Source organism: Pezoporus occidentalis, unplaced genomic scaffold, assembly GCF_034315485.1.
Source record: "Pezoporus occidentalis ecotype Australia unplaced genomic scaffold, CSIRO_AGI_Poc_V1 ctg341, whole genome shotgun sequence".
Lineage (NCBI taxonomy): Eukaryota > Metazoa > Chordata > Aves > Psittaciformes > Psittacidae > Pezoporus > Pezoporus occidentalis.
This window is the reverse complement of record NW_026915387.1, coordinates 44,446-60,949: the sequence shown is the minus strand read 5'-3', so window position 1 is coordinate 60,949 and position 16,504 is coordinate 44,446. Positions and strand designations below refer to the sequence as shown.

The window sequence follows — 16,504 nt, the reverse complement described above, 5'->3', positions numbered from 1 at the left end:
CACAGCTCTTTGCTATCCTTTGCATGCACGTGGGGGGAGGGAAACTGAGGCATGGGGAGGAGAGTGAAGGGACCCCTGTGTCCGTCCCCCCCCCCCCCATCCTGGCCTGGGAGGGGAGACCTGGATGGGAGAGAAGGAAGCCCTCCACACACCCCATCTCTTTACAGCCTTTATTGGAGCAACCCTTGGGGGGCCAGAGGGGTCTGCCCGCCCGCGGGCACCCCACACCCCCCTGCTGCCCGCTCCCCCAGGGCAGTGGGGGGGCACTGCCAGCCCCTGTCCCATTGAGTCCCAGCCAGCCCTGAGGCTCTGCCCCAGGGTTTTGGGGCTGGCTCCACACCCCCAGTGCTGGGGGGACCAGCCCCACTGCTGTGATGAGCCTGGGGAGGGGCTCAGCACCCTATTGCGGGGGTCACTACCAGAGCACCGCGCTGTCCAGGTGGGCAAAGCCGGGATCCAGGCGCAGCTTCCAATAGGTGTTGTTGGTGACCCACGACTCCTTGCCATTAGCATCCATCAGCCGCCTAGGGATGGAGTGGGGGGGACCATCCCATCAGGACTCCCAAGGGGTGTCCCCATTCCATGAGAACCCCACATCCCCCTAAGCCATGGGGCGCCCCACGCCTTGCCCCACAAGCTGGACCTGAAGAAGCGAGCCTGGTGCGTGATGTTGTTCTCCTCCATCACCCGGCGCCGGTCCCGCTGCAGCTGCTCGATTTGGCGCTTCTGCGTCTCGGCCGCCGGGACGTTGCCTTCCTCCAGGTACCTGAGGAGGATGAGGCCGCGGCTGCGATGCCCTGGGCAGCTTCAGCACCCCCGAACCGCGGTGTTGGGGCGCTTGGCTCACCGCTGGTCGGGCCGCAGGCGGGTGTCAGTGGAGGGCAGGACGCGGCGCAGCTCCGGCGTCAGCTCGTTCAGCTCCAGGGCGAACTGCGTGAAGCCGTAGTTCTTCTCATGGTCATGGGGCATGGGGTCTGGAGGGATGTGGGGGGCACAGTGCTGAGACACCCCCCCCTTCCCCATGCACTTGTATGTGTGTGTGTGTGACCCCACCGGTCCTTACTGGCCCTCCAGACGCAGTGCCCCGGTGCCGGCCCGCGGTGCAGCCCCTCGTGCCACTTCCCGGCCAGGCGCTCCACCACGGCCCCGCTGCGGCTCAGCACCAAGCCCTGCACCTCGTTGGCCCCTGCGCCCCAGTACCGAGCCTGCGGGAGGGGAAAAGGGGGGGGGGAAACGGGGGAGCTATGGGAAAGAGTATGGATATGGGAAGGGATGGGGGCGTGGGAAACGGGCGGGGCCGTGGGAAAGGGGCGGGGCCATGAGAAATAGGGAGGAGTCATTGGGAAGGGATGGGGCCGTTGGGAAGGGGGGATCCACGAGTGATGGAGTCATTGGGAAGGATGGGGCCATAGGGAAAGGGGGATCCATGAGTGATGGAGTGGAGCCATTGGGAAGGATGGGGCCATAGGGAAACGGGGATCCACGAGTGATGGAGTGGAGTCATTGGGAAGGATGGGGCCATAGGGAAAGGGGGATCCATGAGTGAATGAGTGGAGTCATTGGGAAGGATGGGGCCATAGGGAAGGGGGAATCCATGAGTGATGGAGTGGAGTCATTGGGAAGGATGGGGCCATAGGGAAAGGGGGATCCATGAGTGATGGAGTCATTGGGAAGGGATGGGGCCACAGGGAAAGGGGGATCCACGAGTGATGGAGTGGAGTCATTGGGAAGGGATGGGGTCATTGGGAAGGGGGAATCCATGAGTGATGGAGTGGAGCCATTGGGAATGGGTCACCTAACTGAGGGGCCACTGGGAAAGGGGCAGTGCTACTGGGTAATAGGCAAGGGTATTGGAAAAGGATGTGGCCATGGGAAAAGGAAAGGGGGGAATAGGGTGGGACATGATAAGGCGTGTCATGACATGTCACAGCATGTCGTGGCGTGTCGGCCGCACCTTGCCGAAGGTGATCTTGCAGTGGTAGGCAGCGTCCCGTGTGTTGCGGATCAGCACCTCGCCGTAGTGCTCGATCCAGCGCGGGCCGCTCAGCACGTTGTGGATGCACGTGGTCACCTTGTTCCATTGGAAGTGGTCCCCGGTCCTGCGGGAGCACGAGGGCAGGATGGGGATGGTGATGTTGATGGTGGCGGTGACGGTGGGGAAGCACCTCCTGGTGCTGGGCTCTCACCGTGGCAGCTGCACGTTGACGGTGCCCACAGGGACGATCTCCAGAGACTTGCCCCAGAACTTATTCTTCCACCTCATGTCTATGGGATGGAGGAACGGGAGGGGGTGAGACCCCCTCATGTCCCCCTCGCATGTCCCCAGCACCCTCCTCAGCACCCACCTTGCCAGAAGATGAAGTTGTCAGACTCAGCGTGGCAGGCGGAGATGGGAGGGTGGTGGCAGACCTGGATGGAGGCGGGGGTAATGGGCCATGCCGCGGCCCCATCCGGCCCCCCTGTGCCCCCACTCTGCCTGGCCCTACCTGCTCGCTGATGAAGCGGAAGCCGCGGTCAGGCCTCACGCACTCATAGGTCTCTCCCAGCACCGGGTTGAAGGGTTTGCTGCCCGCCCGGTAGTAGGTGGAGGCATAGGCAGACACGGCAAAGGCAGCCACATAGACCTGTCCCCACAGTGTCACCACCAGAGCCATGGCAATGGCAGGGTGCCCCCAGAAACCCCATGTCCCCCGAGCCCCCCAAGTGTTCCCCTGCTCCTACAATGTCCCAGGAGCTCCACATGTCCCCAAAGCCTCCTAAATCACCAAACTCCCCAAGTCCCCCCCACGCTCCATCCGTGCTCCCAGAGCCCCTGACCTTCCCAAGCCCCTCATGTCCCCAAAGTCCCCAAGGCCCACATCTCCCCTGTGCCCTCCTGGCTTCCAAAATCCCTTGTGTTCCCCAAGCCCCCTGCATCCCCTCAAGTGTTCCCCTGCTCCTACAATGTCCCAGGAGCTCCACATGTCCCCCAAGCCTCCTAAATCACCAAACTCCCCAAGTCCCCCCCACGCTCCATCCGTGCTCCCAGAGCCCCTGACCTTCCCAAACTCCCCATGTCCCCAAAGTCCCTCATGTCGCCCAAGCGCCCTCCCGACCCCCAAATTCCCCTGTGTTCCCCAAGCCCCCTGCATCCCTTGAGCTCCCCCTGCATCCCCCGAGCTCCCCCTGCATCCAATCCCCCAGTGTCCCCCAAGCCCCCGACCTTCCTGAGCCTCCCATGTCCCCCACATCCCCCGTGTCCTCCTGAAGTCCCCCGTATCCCATGTCCCCCACATCCCCCGTTGCCGGTGCCCGCACCAAGCGCTGCCGCGGGTCGCGGGCGCGGCTGGCGCGGTCCAGGAGCGCGCTGTACTCGAGCTCCTCGCAGAGGCGCTGGAGCGTGTTGAGGGGCTCGTTGAGCTGCACGGGCAGGGCCACCCGGGACAGGTCCTTCCCCACGCTGCTCCGCAGCAGCCCCCACAGGCTCACGTCCCCCGACGGGGCGGGCGGCGCGGGCAGGCGGCTCCTCCGCCGCGGGTCCGGACCGGGCAGCTCCACCGGCGGTGGCTCCGCGGGCATCCCCGGGCCCTCCGCGCCTGCGGGACCGGGCGCTGTGGGATGGAGCCGAACACATCCACTTCCTTCCCTTCTTCTCATCGGTGACCCCCTCCCGGTACCTGTCGGGGGCTCGGCCGCGTCCTCGCAGGCGCTGGTGGTGGCCTCGCTCATGCACGATTCATCGTCCGAGGGCTGAGGACACGCAGGGACCGCCGGCGGCTTGGAGAGGGGGCCGGGGTCTGGGGATTACCCCATAGGAGGGGTTGGACCCTCCCCCGAGAGGATGGGGTGGGAATTGGGTGTCTGGGATGGGCTCGGGAGGGCAGATGGGGAATGCAGGAGTGGGGCTGGTGAGTGTTAGAGACTGGGGGGTCCCTGAGAGCCTAGAAGGACTGTGCTAAAGGGGGGAGGACATGGAATACGGAGGGCAGCTAATGGGGAGGGGACACGGAGAGAGAAGAAAGAGATGAACCCACAGAAGCAGCGGCAGGGGGGGGTCTGCAGAGCCCCCCCCCCCCTCCTCACTGAAGCCCCTTCCCCACCTCGTTCTCAGAGGAGCTGGCAGAGAGGAAAACCTCGCAGGCATCGAAGAACTCGGTGTGGGAATCGGCCAGCGACACGATGCTGCGGTTGGAGAGCTGCTGCTCCCGGCCCTTGGCTGGCAGTGGGTCCGGCTGTGGGGACAGCCACCACCTCAGCCCCCGGGACCCCCAACCCCGACCCCCAAACCCTATCCCGGCCCCCCCGACCTCATTGGGGTGCAGCGATGCGAAGGAGTCCATGGTGGTGTCAGAGGAGACGGAGAGGGAGTGGAAGCGGCGCAGGGCAGCCTGGAGAGGTGATGGAGGGGGGGGATGCTGAGCCAACCCCCCCCATACGTGTCCCCTCCAACCAGTGTGGGGCCGATGGGGAGGGGGGATCACCCCCCAACGGTGTGATCCTGAGACCCTGCCAACTCGCTGCACCCAACAGCACCAACCCCAAAGTACTGGCGGGGCAGGGGGGGGGCACATCTAAAACTCCCATCCGGCCCCTGCAATCCTCACCCCGGCATTGCCGGCGCTGCCGGGGCGCGGTGCTGAGCGCCGCCGGTCCAGCGCCCGCCGCAGCTCCTCCAGACGCGTCCTCTCCACCGTCAGCGCCGTCACCACGCTGCTGAGTGAGCCGTGCACTGCCGGGCACAGGGGCTGCGTCACGGCACCCACCAGCGGGGCTCAGCACCCCTCCCAGCACCACCTTCCCCACCTTTCTGCGCCAGCATCCAGAAGCTCCTCTGTAGCTGCGCGTACTCCGGGGGGAGGCTGAAGGGAAGCTGGCTCTGGGATGGCTCCAGGTAGCGCGAGAGGTTGGGGACGGAGCCGTGCAGGCGACCCACCTTGGTTGGGGGGGGACAGGACGGGACACGGGGGTCAGTGAGGCCCTGGGGTGGGGGGGGGGGCTGCATCCCTGCAGCAGTGGGTCAGAGCTGAGTGGGATGCTCAGCAGGATGCTCTGCCGCTCACCCTGCCGATGGTGTCGTCTTTGGCAAAGCTCTGGGTGCACCAGATCCTGGTGCTCCTCCTGCCTTTCTTTGGCCTCTCCGTGGCGGCTGAAGGCTGGGAGGAAGAGGAAGGGGCTGGAGATGGGCCCTTGCCATCAAGGGTGATGCTCAGCATCATGGCCATGTCCCACTCACCTGGGTGCCGGAGATGAGGGGTGCTGAGGGGATGCGGTGCAGGGCCTCCAGGCTCTGCAGCATTCCCGTCAGCTCCTGCAGCTTCGCCTGGCATTCCACCAGCTCTGCAATGGGCACAGAGTAAGCCCCGTCAGGGAGAGGGGATGGGGCATCACCCCCTGCCCCACACATCCCCTCCTGCCCCACTGACCGGCCGAGCAGCGCTCCAGCCCCTCGCTGTCCTTCAGCCAGGCGTTCACCTTGTCCCGGGAGCTGGCCAGGGTGGAGAGGGCAGGAGCACTGCCCGAGGGCAGGATCCGGGTCCACTGGCCCTGGAGGCACAGCCAGGGCTGCCATCAGGAGCCCCACACCCGGACCCTGCCCCACATCATGCCCCCGAGGTGTCACCCACCTGCATGTTGGGCCCTGCGGGATCCCCCCTCTCACCCTGGTGATGGGAGCAGAGGCTGCTCACCCAGCTGGAGAAGAGCTCTGGGGACTTGATCTGTGGGGCAGGGGTAAGTTGATGGTGGGGGGGTTGGGTCACACATAACCCAACACCCCCCCCCCCAGCCCCATTGCAGCCCCAGCAGCACCTTGAGGTGGTAGATGTTCTCCTCCGTGTCCAGGTCAACCCGCTGTGCCTTCTTGTTGACGGACATGACGGACAGACGGACATCGATGGCACCGTGCAGTTTGCCCTTGAGGACCTGGGGGAGCCCGGGGATGCCTGTCAGGGGGAAGAGCCCCCCTTCCTCATGGGGTCTGTGGGGTGTCAGCCCTGCCCTGAGCCCATGGGGAAAGGTGCACGGGTGCAACCCGGCCCCGTACTCACATCCTGGCGCGTGGTGGCATATTTCAGGATGCCGTTTTCCAGCACAAAGTACCTCTGGGGATAGAGAGGGGCAGTTGTTTGGGGGGGGAAGTAGAGACTGATCCCTGCAGCCCCTTATCCAGGGGTTCAAATCTCCACCCAGCACCAGTCAAATGCTGGCTCCTTGCTGCCAGCTCTGCCCGTTACCTTGTGCCAGCCCTTCAGGGGCCATTTCCTCTTCTTGAGCAGATAGCCCTCGTGTCGCTGCGGCTCCGTGCCCGGGCTGCCCCGCACACGAGGCTCCTCCAGCACCTCCCAGCTCTCAGAGCCCTGCAGGAATGAATGGGGGTCAGTGTGGGGCTCCTTTGGCTGATGGGGCCTTGTCCCCAAGCACTTGGTACCCGTGGGGATGGGGCATCCCTGTATAACACCCTTCCTACAGTGGGGTGAAGCCCCCCCAATGGAGACCCCACGGTGCCAGCACTGGATCCCACTGAGCGCCCAACCTGCTGAACGCTGCTTTGCTTGGAAGACACGGTGCTGTTGGAGCGGGACAGGGCCTTCCTCGGCGAGGAGGCATCCTTCTCGTGGCTGCCCATGGTCGGGGAGCAGATGGGGATGCAGGGACCGCGTCGAGCCCCTGCTCTGGTCAGTGCTGCGGGTCTGAGCTCGGCTGTCACAGCGGTGGGAGCCGCTGCGAGGAGAGGACCCCACGTCAGGAGCCCACCCTGCCCCATCCCCTCACGGCAGTGAGGGCTGGAGGGGGATGCTCTGCCCCCCTGTAAGTGGGAGCCTCACCCAGGACCTTCTGTGTGAGACGGAGCCTTGGACCTACCCAAGGCCTTATCTCGCCTGCAGCACCCAGCCCTCGCCCGCCTGCTGGGTCCAGAGTCCACTCCTGCTCCATCACCCCACACACCCGGTGCCACGGGGCAGCCCCACAGCCAGGACCCGGGGTACAGAGCCCTGCACCAGCCCCGCTCCATCCCGAGCCAGGATACGGCCCCCTCCAACCCCCGACGTCTCCCATAGGATGCTTCCCTTTGACCTTCTCAATTACAGGAGGGGGAAACTGAGGCACGGCCCCCCCCTCCATCCCCGTGTCTCACCCGGGGATGGCAGCGAAGCCCCGCTACCGCCCGCACCGACACCTCCGGCCCCGCGCAGCGCTGCCCGGTGGGGAGGAGGCCGGGGGGTCCCCCAGCCCTACGCAGCTTGGCAGCGATCGGGCCCCCCCCCCCCGGCAATGGGGGGGTCTCCAGCGAAGCCTCCGCTTGCTCCGCGCAGGACGCGACCCCGGTAACGCAGCGGAAAGCCCGGCCCGGTGCTTCCCCCCCCTCCGCCCATCCCCGTGTCCTCCCGCCTGCCCCTCGCCGGTGGCACCGGGCGGCAGAGCCCGGGTCCTGCTGCCGGAGCTCCCCCCGCCCCGCCCCACCTCCATCCCCGGGGTCGGGTCCCCCGGTGCTCACCCGGGCGGCCGGGACCGGTCGCATCCTGCCCGGCGGCTGCAGGAACCGGAACACGGAAGGAGGCGGAGGCGCTGGGCCGGAGCCGCTCGGCTCTGCCCCCTGCTCCGTGGAGGACCGGAGCCGGCAGCGAGCCGGGACCCCCCCATAACCCCGCACCGAGCCGGATCCAGCCCCGTCCCTCGCCATACAGGGGGTGCATCTTGTCCAGGCTGCCCCCCCCCCCCCCCAGCTCTGCTCATGGGGGTCAGGGGTACCCCCAAGCACAGCCAGCACTCTATGGGGGTCCCAACTTCCCCATTCCCCCCGGGACTTCCCTCATCCCCAGCACTGCTCTGCACACAGAGCCCTGGAGGAGCACACAGCCCTCCCCTCCCACAGCATCAAGGGGCTGGGACCTTCCCCACCTGTCCCCCAAAATCCAAGACGAAGCCTCTGGCATCAAGACCACTTGCTTTAATGGGTACAGCAGGATGCTGCAGTCGGTTGTTACAACACGTTCCCCCTCGCTGTCCCCATTCCGAGGGGTTGGAGCACCCCAATTCCTCCCCGCCACACGCAGCTTCCACTGGGTGACCCCAGCACCCCTCTGCCTGCAGCACCCAAAACACGGCGGGGCTGTTCCCCACAGCCATGGGTGCAGGGAGCAAAGGGAAGGGCTCCAGGGTGGTGCTGCCAGACCCTCGGTCCCACCGCTGGCTTCCCCCCAAGTGCCAAACCTTTAACCCCCGGCCCCCCCACCCAGTGAAGGGGCCGAACACACGGGGCAGGGCCGGGTCCCAGCATCAATGAGCCCCTGTGGGCTCTGGGGTGGGCTGGGCTGGGGTCCCCCCCTCGGCCTCCTGCAGCCTGCGGATGTGCTGGTCCAGCAGAGCAGTGAGGTGTGCGGAACTGCGCTGGAGCAGGGAGGACGTCTGGGAGGGCAGGAGGGACAGGGCACCCACTGCCTGCCCCTGGGCAACCTCCAGAGAGGGCAGCTTGGCAAAGTTCTCCACTCCCTGCCTGCTCAGGATGGTGTCGTCGATGCAGGCGCCTGGAAGAGAGGAGCAGAGCTGAAGAGGGGACACGGAAGGGCTCCATCGTCCCCAGAGGAAACGCTTGCTCCTGCCGGCAGGGCTCCCACCCCTCGCCGGCCATCCATCCCCTCGTTTTAATGGACACGGATGCAGCTTCCCATTGGAGCCAGGCCACGGGGAACGCTCTCACCCAGGAGGTTGATCTGTGGCACTCCCTTCAGCACCCGCAGCATCTCCTTGGCCTTCGCTTCCCGGCTCACCAGCAGGATGTTACGGGCCACGAAGAGAGGGAGGAGGTTCCTGTACTTGGACTGCGACAGCACGGGCCTGACGATCTGGGGGAGAGAGAGCTCTCAGCCGAGCACAGAGGCTGCTTCCCACCCTTGAGGAAGGCTCCGGCACCTTCCCCTTGCTGCCACTCCGGCAGCTCTGCCCCTACCTCGTTGAGGAAGAACTTGACCTCGATGTTGTGCTTGCGGAGGTAGTGCCTCAGCAGCACCATGTCCTCCCCGGGCATGGCGTTGTACTGGCACACGGCGATCATCCGGTTATCCCGGAATGCCTCCTCCACCTGCCGCCGCAGCAGCCGCACGTAACCGTCGTCCTGACGGGATCACAGCAGCCATGGGACACAGGGAAGGAACCCCCGGCTGCTGCCGCATCCGGAGCCTCCGCCAGCACTCGGTTATCTCCTCCTGAACACCCTCAACGGGATGAAACCGGGCAGCAACACCCCAGAGAGCTCCGCCACGGGGCGGGGGGGGGAGCCCCAGCGCTGCGGGGAGTAAAGAGCCCCTCACCCATAACAATTATTACCTCCTCCACCACTTCGGCTTCCTTCTTGCGGGGCAGGCAGCGCGGCGGCACGGCCGGCCGGGGGGCCACGTACTCGGTCACGGCCATGAGCTTCTGGCGCTGGAAGTGCATGGCCTTCCAGTGGCGGGTGACCGCCTTGGAGCCGCGGCGGACGAGCTGCAGGGCGGGGAGCCAGCCTGCGGGCAGGGGCACGGGTAAGGACGGGAGCAGGGGCAGGAAGGAGCGGGCCGCATCCACGGGGCTGGAGCCGGCCCTCACCCCGCCGCCATGGCGCCCCTCCGCCGCTCAGCGCCGCCATCTTCGCGCAAGGCCTTGTGGGCACCAAGCCCCGCCCCTCCCGCCGCCGCCCGTCTCCTAGCAACGGCCACGCTGCGGCCTGCACCGCCCCGGGAGCCGCTCGGTCCCGGTGACCCCGATCCCAGCCCCATGGTGCCCGCAGCTCCCCGGCTCTCTTTGCCCGGCCTGGGGGTCCCAGCGCTGCCCTTGCCCAGCCCCAGAGCCCGCGGGTTTCTGCCCCCCATTGCCCCAGCGCCCGGCCTCTCACAGCCGGCGGCATCCCCGCAGCGCAGCCACCCGAGGGCCCAGCGCAGGGACGAGGACACCGGAGCCGTGGCCGGGCATGGGGACACTCGGCTGGGGGGGAAGCGAACCCTCACCGACAGCCTCATCAGCACCAGGATGGTGGAGCCCCCCCATGCCGAGAGCCGGTGAGGGTCCATAGAGCCCCCCTGCACCCCCAACCAGGCGGGGGGGGGGGGGGGGTGTCTCTGTGCCCCAGGGACACCCCGAGCACCCCCTCTCCTCCAGAGCCTCCGAGCTGCCGGCCCCCTGCACCATCCGCTTGGACCGGGAGAGCATCGGTGCCATCGGGAGGCTCCGGAGCCTGTGGGACATCCACAGCCTCTACCTGCAGCGGGTACGGGGCAGGTAACACGGCTCAGTGGAGGGGCTTTAGGGTCCTCCTGAGCTCTGCAGCCACAGCCCCACAACCCTCTCCATAAAGCTCCTGCGTTGCCCCTGCGAGGTCAGAGCTCCCAAAGTCTCATTTTTTAATGCAGTTTCTTTGTCTTCTCTCCCCCCCCCCCCCATCCAGAACCAAATTGAGAAGATCGAGAACCTGAGCAGCTTCCCCAGCCTGCGGTACGGGCACCCCAAGGACACGGCTTTCCATGGGCAGAGGAGAGCAGGGATCCCTCCTTCCCTTGGCAGAGCCAAGGGGGGGTCCCAGCTGCAGCCCCTGACCCCGGGGGCTGTGGTGTCCCCCCCACCTCACGCCGCTGCCCTCCCCGTGCTCTGCAGGTTCCTGTCCCTGGCTGGGAACCGCATCCGCAGAGTGGAGAACCTGCAGCCCCTGCAGCACCTGCGCGGCCTGGACCTGTCCCACAACCGCATCCGGACGCTGGACCCAGGTGGGAGGCAGGAATGGGTCTGGATGTGGCTTGGGTCTGCCTCAGAGGGGCCCTGGGTACCCGGGAACGTCGGCAGGCCCTGGTCTGGGCTCTGCCCTCAGGTCCCAGTCTGTGGCTGCTGGCTCTGGAGCAGGTGAAGAGCTGCAGGAGATGGGGGGGGGTGTGGTGGTGGATGGGGGGGGTCTCAGCTTCCATCTCAGCCCCTTTCTGCCTTCCCTTGGACCTCTGCAGCTGAGCTGCCCCGCAGCCTCCGTCTGCTCGACCTAACAGGAAACGAATGCACCCACCAGCAGGGATACAGGTGGGTCAGTGGAGGCTGCAGCCAGCCCCCCACACCATGGGAGACCCCACAGTGGGGTACAGTTCCCCCCCCCAGGATCACATACAGCCTTTTATTTGCTCTTCCTTTGCTGCTTGCAGGGAGCTGGTACTGGGTGCTCTGCCCCACCTCCTGCAGCTGGATGCTCAGCCCATCCATGGCAGTGTGGATGAGCAGGAGGAGGAAGGAGGCTCCTGCAGCAGTGAGGATGAAGACGATGAGTTGCTTTCTGCGCCAAGCAGCCCTTTCACTGCAGGCAAAGGTGCTCAGGTTGAAGCAGGGCACGTTGCATGCTTGGGGGTTAAGCAGGCTGGTCCCTCTGTCCCCGGGGGTCATAGGAGTGGCAGGGAGCTCCATCAGATCTCCTGTAATTCTCCCTCCATTCTACCTGAAAGGAGGATGGAGTGAGGTGGGGTCGATGTCTTCTCCCAAGCCATAGGACAGGCTGCACCAGGGGAGGTTTAGATGGAGCTGAGGAACAATTCCCTCCCCAAAGGGTGCTCGGGCGTTGGAACAGGCTGCCCAGGGCAGGGCTGCACTCACCATCCCTGCAAGTGTTCCCACACCCTCAGTGCCATGGGTTAGTGGTGGCCTTGGCAGTGCTGGGGAATGGTTGGACTGGATGAGCTTAAAGGGCTTTTCCAACCTGGTTGATTCCATGGTTCTGTGATCCCTGGCAGATTTCTTTGCGGATCTCCACCAGGAGCTGGCCAGGCACTCTGAGAGGAGGAGGAGGGAGGCCCTGCAGGAACATCAGACCCGTCTGGAAGAGCTGGAGGAGCTGCGAGAGCGCCGGGATCTGCTGCTGCCACCCATGCCACTGAACCCACGCAGCATCACGGCCCCGGGCCCCCGGCAGCATCAGTCCCATCCCCAGGTGAAGCAGGGGACACCACTGCCACTGCTGCCCCAGCGAGCTCCCAGCAGGAGCCAGCCCCAGACCAAGGCTCTGGAAGAGAACACTTGTGCCAAGGGAGCAAGAAACAAAGAGTTGCCCCCAATACCCAGCAGCAGCACAGCACCACGCGGTTGGGATTAAAGCTTCTTTATTCCTACACCAACCCCCTGTCTGCCACAGAGCATCCAACCCCTGCAGCCTGAGTGTGGGAAAGACACATGGGGCCACAAGCAGGACCCCACATCCCACTCCACGTCCTTCTCCTTCTCCCTGCAGCTGCGTTTCAGGCCACAGCCACCTCTCAAAGTGCTGGTTCCTCAGCGAGCTGGAGGCTCCGCAGCCCCAGGCTGGGCTGGAGACAGCGGTTGGGATGAAGTGAAGAGCTGGGGTGGGAACCGGGAATGTTCTCTCATCCCCCCTACACAGGAGCAGGGTTTATGTGTAAAACTTCATCTCTGCCTCCACGCAGTCGAAGAAGAGGTCGGCCAGCTCCTCGGGGCAGGGGGCCACTGTCCCCTCCAGCAGTGCATTCATCCCCTCCAGGCCCTGCTTCTCCAGGTCCCGCAGCGTCTGCAGGAGCTTCTGGCCTCGCTCCTGGTGGCATTAGGAAGGGAGAAGAGCTGATACTTGGTACCCTCAAGGAGTTCCACTGCCTCCAACATCAATGGGGCAGCACGAGGGTCCCGGGGGGGGGCAGCAGCGCCTGGGGAAGGGTCTGTGGTACCTGGTCGCTCTCCATCAGCTCCAGCGCTGCCTGATGCCGCCGGTAGAGCTCGTGCCGCCGATCCACCGTGCTCTGGAACCGCGGGATCCGCTTGGCAGGGTCATCCCGGAAGGTGGGAGACCTCACCTGCGGCACGGGCTTGAGCCCGGCCACGAAGACAAAGGGCTTGAAGACAGACCTGCCGGAGAGGAGCACCCCTGGGACCGGGCAGCACGAGGGCAGACACTGCTCCCCAGGGATGCTCAACCTCGGACACAGCCTCATCCCTGGCACCCCAACGTGGGGCTGTCCCCTCCGTGTCCTCACCTGGAGGGGTCAGGGGTGGCTGTGAAGAAGTGGACGCAGGGCAGAGCAGGGTTCCGGGGCAGCACGGACACCATGCTCCCCGCCGTGCGGAACCCCTCCGTGTCCACACAGATCCCGCTGGCCTTGTCCCGTAGGATGGCCATGAACGTCTCTGCTGTGATGTGACCTGGTGGGTAAGGCAGAGCCTCATCACCACCGGCACCTGAGCTGTGCTCACAGCGACCACGAGGAGTGGGGAGAAGCTGGGATGAGCCATAGGGGGGGATTCCTGTCCCCTGTCCCCACCTGCGTGCTGCTGCAGCAGCTCCCTGCCGGCGCTGTAGCGGGCTTTGGCAGCCTCCATACGAGGGGGCTGCTGCATCAGGGAAAAGACCTGGGCGAAGCTGAACTCTCCATCCCCGCTCCACCAGCCCTGGCTGCGCACTCGCTGCCGCAGCCCCGGGTGCTCGGCCGTGATCTCCTTCCCGATGCTGAGCTGGTTGGAGATGTTCCGGCTGCCCTCTGCCAAGGCCGGGCTGTGGGAATCAGGCTGAGGGACACACACACACACACAGGGCTCCCCGTCCTCCCAGTACCACCAGCACCCGCTCACCTCGGATCTGCTGAGCTGCCCAGTACCGCCCAGCCGTCTCCAGCACCCAAGCCTCGGTGCGGTCAGCCAGCAGGAAGGTGTTGTGGTAGATGAAGGGCACCGGCTCCTCTTTGCAGCTCCCACCTTGCCCATAGCGCTCCAACAACGCCGTGATCACCTCCAGGGCCTCCCGGGCAGAGCTGCCCCGCTCCAAAGCCAGCCTGCCGCGCCGGCAGCACCCGTCTAACGGCGCTGGTGGGGGGCACGATGGGGCGGCCGCGGCACCGGCAGGGTCACAACACGGTCCTCACCTCACCAGGTCCATCCCCAGCAGCGCCTCGTCCTGCCCCACGGGCTCACGGGTCCAAACGCCCTCGTTGCCCACACAGACACCGTGCTCGTTGGCGCCCATCTCAGCACCCCAGAGCCAGGCGGGACGGCTCAGCACCACGGCGTGGGTCCTCTCCGCCTGCTCGATCTCCAGGTAGGTGCACTGGAGCGGGGGACAGGGCGCTGGGGCTGAGACCCGGCACGCTCAGTGCACTGCACCCGATGTCCCCAGCGCGGTCTCACCTGGACTTTGTCCCCGGGCCGGTGGGTGGCAGCGGGGACGTAGAGCACCTCCTGCACCTCGCTCCGCGGCCGGTCCGCGTTCTTGCCGAAGACGACGGCGGGAGCCGCGGTGTGCGGCGGCAGCGCCACGAAGCAGTCGCAAGACGAGGGTGTAGAATCGCATCTCGCCATCCTAAACCGAGCCCCGAGGGGGATGTCAGCCCCTTGGCCCCGTCCCCAGCGTTCCTTTAGGGCTGGGGGACAGCAGAGAGCCCATCCCTTAGGGGCACCTCCCGCCCCGGGACCCCGCAGCGCTGCACAGACCGCAGCTGGAACCCTCTCAATCCCCATAACCCCCTTTCGGGACCCCACGGACCTGCTGCCGTTCCCGCAACGCCGCCGCCGCCGTCCGGGCCCGCCCCCAGGCCCGCCCCGCCCGTGCGACGGCGGCGCCCCGTGGCCGGAGGCCGAACGGCGGCAGCGGTGGGACCGGCACCGACACCGGCACCGCCCGGGGTGTGGGGACCAGAGCCCGAAGGAGCCCGGGGACGGAGGTCCCGCGTTGCATCTCCCGTGGGGAAGGGACGGGGGTCTCCCGGGCAGGACCCCCAGTGGGCAGCATCCCCATGGCCATCAACCCCCGTGGTGGGCAGCACCCCCCATGCTGAGCACCCTAATGGGCATCACACCCCAAATGACAGCACCCCCCAATTGCTGTGCACGGGCATCACCTCCCAGTTGGCAACATCCCCCCAATGGGCTGCACCCCCACGGGCATCAGCCTCAATGGGCATCACCTCCCAATGGGCAGCACCCCCATGGGCATCACCCCACAACTGACAACACCCCGAGTGGGCATCACCCCCGTAGGCATCATCCCCGTGTTCAGCAGCCCCATGTTCAGCACCCCGACTGGCAGCACCCCAATGGGCAGCACCCCCATGCTGAGCACCCCAACGGGCAGCTCCCTCCGTGGGCAGCGTCCCGCAGTCACGCCCGCCCCGCGGTATGCGGGCAGACCTGCCGGCAGCTCCCTGCCCGCGGGGAGGGACCCTGGGCACCCGCCCGGCACGTCCCGGGGTGCAGGATGCGGCCCTCCTGAGGCCGGGGTTCATCTGGCCCTCACCATCCCTTCCTGCATCCCCATCCCGAGGCCAGGGTGAGGGTCTGCGGCTGGAGGGGGGGGGATACTGGGATACCGACACCTGGATGGATCCCTTGGCACAGATGGAGCCGGAGAGCCAGGGCGTGGAAAAACACGCGGCGTTTATTCCAGTACAAAACCCAATCCCACAGCCCCGCAGCCTCTTCACAGCACAAACGCTCCCCTCCTCTCAGGGGGGACACCCCTCGATGCAGCACCCCCGAACCTCTTTCACCCCCTTCCCCGGGGGGATGCCGGGGAGCCCCCCAGCTTGGCCGGTTCCTCCCTCGCCCCGGGGGAGGCAGCTCGGGGGTGGGAGACGCGGCGGTTCGGGGTGCAGGGCTGGGATCCCCACGCCGCAGCAGGCTGGACTGGTTTCGGCGGGTGGGAGCCGGCCTCCGGCCTTCCCCACCCGGTTTTACAGCCTTCATTGCCCCATCGCGGCAGGCAGGGCCCGGGGGGGTGCGGGGGTAGAGCGCACCTGGGGCCCCTCCTCGTAACCCCCCCAGCCCGGCTCCGAGCCAGGCGGGGGGCAGCTCTGTGGGGCCGACACCCCGCATCACAGGGGACACCCCCCCCTGCTCGGTGAGGCTGAGCCCCGGCATCACCGGGGAGTCCCCCTGCCAAGGGGGGTCCCTCCACAGCCCACCTTTGGGGTGCCCCCCAGTTCAGCCCCCCCTAAACCTGCCCTAGCAGCACAGGGGGTCCCCCAACACTCCAGAGACACCCCCCCCCGGCCGCGGCTGGAGGCAGGCTTGGCTACTAAAATCCAACGGGGCACCGGAGTGATGCTACAGCAACACGAGGAGGGGCTTGAGCCCCACCTCTGGGCTTCCCTCAGGAGATGAAATCCCAGCCAGGGGCTCCCAGAGGGAATTTTGTGCTGGAAAAGGCAAATGCTGGAGTCGGGGACGTCCTTCGAGAGCTGCGGGCAGCCCAGGTCACCCGAGTCCTGCGGAGGGACTGTCGGTGGCATTTGTGCCATGGGGCTGAGGACACGTTCTGAGACACACTCCCCCCCCCCCCCCCCCCCCAGCGAGACTTCACCTCGTGCTGGGTTTCTCCAGCCCCATAGCTTGTCCCCAGCCCCAAGGCACAGTGGGGCTGCTGTCAGCCTCATTGCACACCAGTGGGGATGCAGACAGGGTTCTTTGGGGGGTCCTACCCCCCATCCCCATCCATAAGGCCCGCGGCCACAGCTTCGGCCCGAGATGTCCACTCTGCCCGAGTGGCAAAGCCTGGCTTCACCTTAATAAAATAATAATAATTAATAATATT

General features: G+C 66.3%; 4 protein-coding genes across 12 annotated transcripts; 1 reads left to right on the top strand and 3 right to left on the bottom strand.

The window, feature by feature from the left end:
• Positions 1-156: 156 nt before the first annotated feature.
• Positions 157-7,593, bottom strand: OSBPL7 (oxysterol binding protein like 7). 9 transcript variants are annotated; one of them, XM_062629745.1, is made up of 23 exons: positions 7,475-7,531; positions 6,512-6,699; positions 6,213-6,335; positions 6,027-6,080; positions 5,788-5,901; positions 5,604-5,696; positions 5,403-5,523; positions 5,213-5,316; positions 5,040-5,132; positions 4,783-4,912; positions 4,584-4,708; positions 4,287-4,367; positions 4,080-4,211; positions 3,657-3,729; positions 3,298-3,590; positions 2,487-2,624; positions 2,346-2,409; positions 2,187-2,265; positions 1,955-2,099; positions 1,064-1,205; positions 848-974; positions 644-766; positions 157-524 (listed from the first exon to the last, which is right to left on the bottom strand). In XM_062629745.1, the coding sequence occupies exons 2-23, from the start codon at positions 6,602-6,604 to the stop codon at positions 416-418; spliced, it is 2,556 nt and encodes an 851-aa protein (XP_062485729.1). In that variant the 5' UTR covers positions 6,605-6,699; positions 7,475-7,531; the 3' UTR covers positions 157-415. The 9 variants fall into 9 exon arrangements, 8 of the variants coding, with proteins under 8 accessions (XP_062485729.1, XP_062485736.1, XP_062485732.1 ...); XM_062629752.1 differs by having other exon boundaries at positions 3,298-3,729; positions 7,475-7,555; XM_062629748.1 differs by lacking the exon at positions 4,287-4,367.
• A 317-nt stretch (positions 7,594-7,910) lies between these two features.
• On the bottom strand, positions 7,911-9,971 carry MRPL10 (mitochondrial ribosomal protein L10). Its single transcript, XM_062629833.1, has 5 exons — positions 9,848-9,971; positions 9,304-9,587; positions 8,927-9,091; positions 8,678-8,822; positions 7,911-8,504 (listed from the first exon to the last, which is right to left on the bottom strand). Exons 1-5 carry the CDS (start codon positions 9,969-9,971, stop codon positions 8,257-8,259), a joined length of 966 nt encoding a protein of 321 aa, XP_062485817.1. The 3' UTR covers positions 7,911-8,256.
• Positions 9,958-12,092, top strand: LRRC46 (leucine rich repeat containing 46). The gene is made up of 7 exons (XM_062629744.1): positions 9,958-10,010; positions 10,111-10,219; positions 10,397-10,443; positions 10,603-10,712; positions 10,944-11,013; positions 11,133-11,293; positions 11,712-12,092. Exons 1-7 carry the CDS (start codon positions 9,982-9,984, stop codon positions 12,068-12,070), a joined length of 885 nt encoding a protein of 294 aa, XP_062485728.1. The 5' UTR covers positions 9,958-9,981; the 3' UTR covers positions 12,071-12,092.
• SCRN2 (secernin 2) lies at positions 12,061-14,504 on the bottom strand. The gene is made up of 8 exons (XM_062629743.1): positions 14,459-14,504; positions 14,104-14,275; positions 13,842-14,023; positions 13,552-13,751; positions 13,245-13,460; positions 12,960-13,125; positions 12,654-12,831; positions 12,061-12,523 (listed from the first exon to the last, which is right to left on the bottom strand). Exons 2-8 carry the CDS (start codon positions 14,272-14,274, stop codon positions 12,365-12,367), a joined length of 1,272 nt encoding a protein of 423 aa, XP_062485727.1. The 5' UTR covers position 14,275; positions 14,459-14,504; the 3' UTR covers positions 12,061-12,364.
• Positions 14,505-16,504: the final 2,000 nt, after the last annotated feature.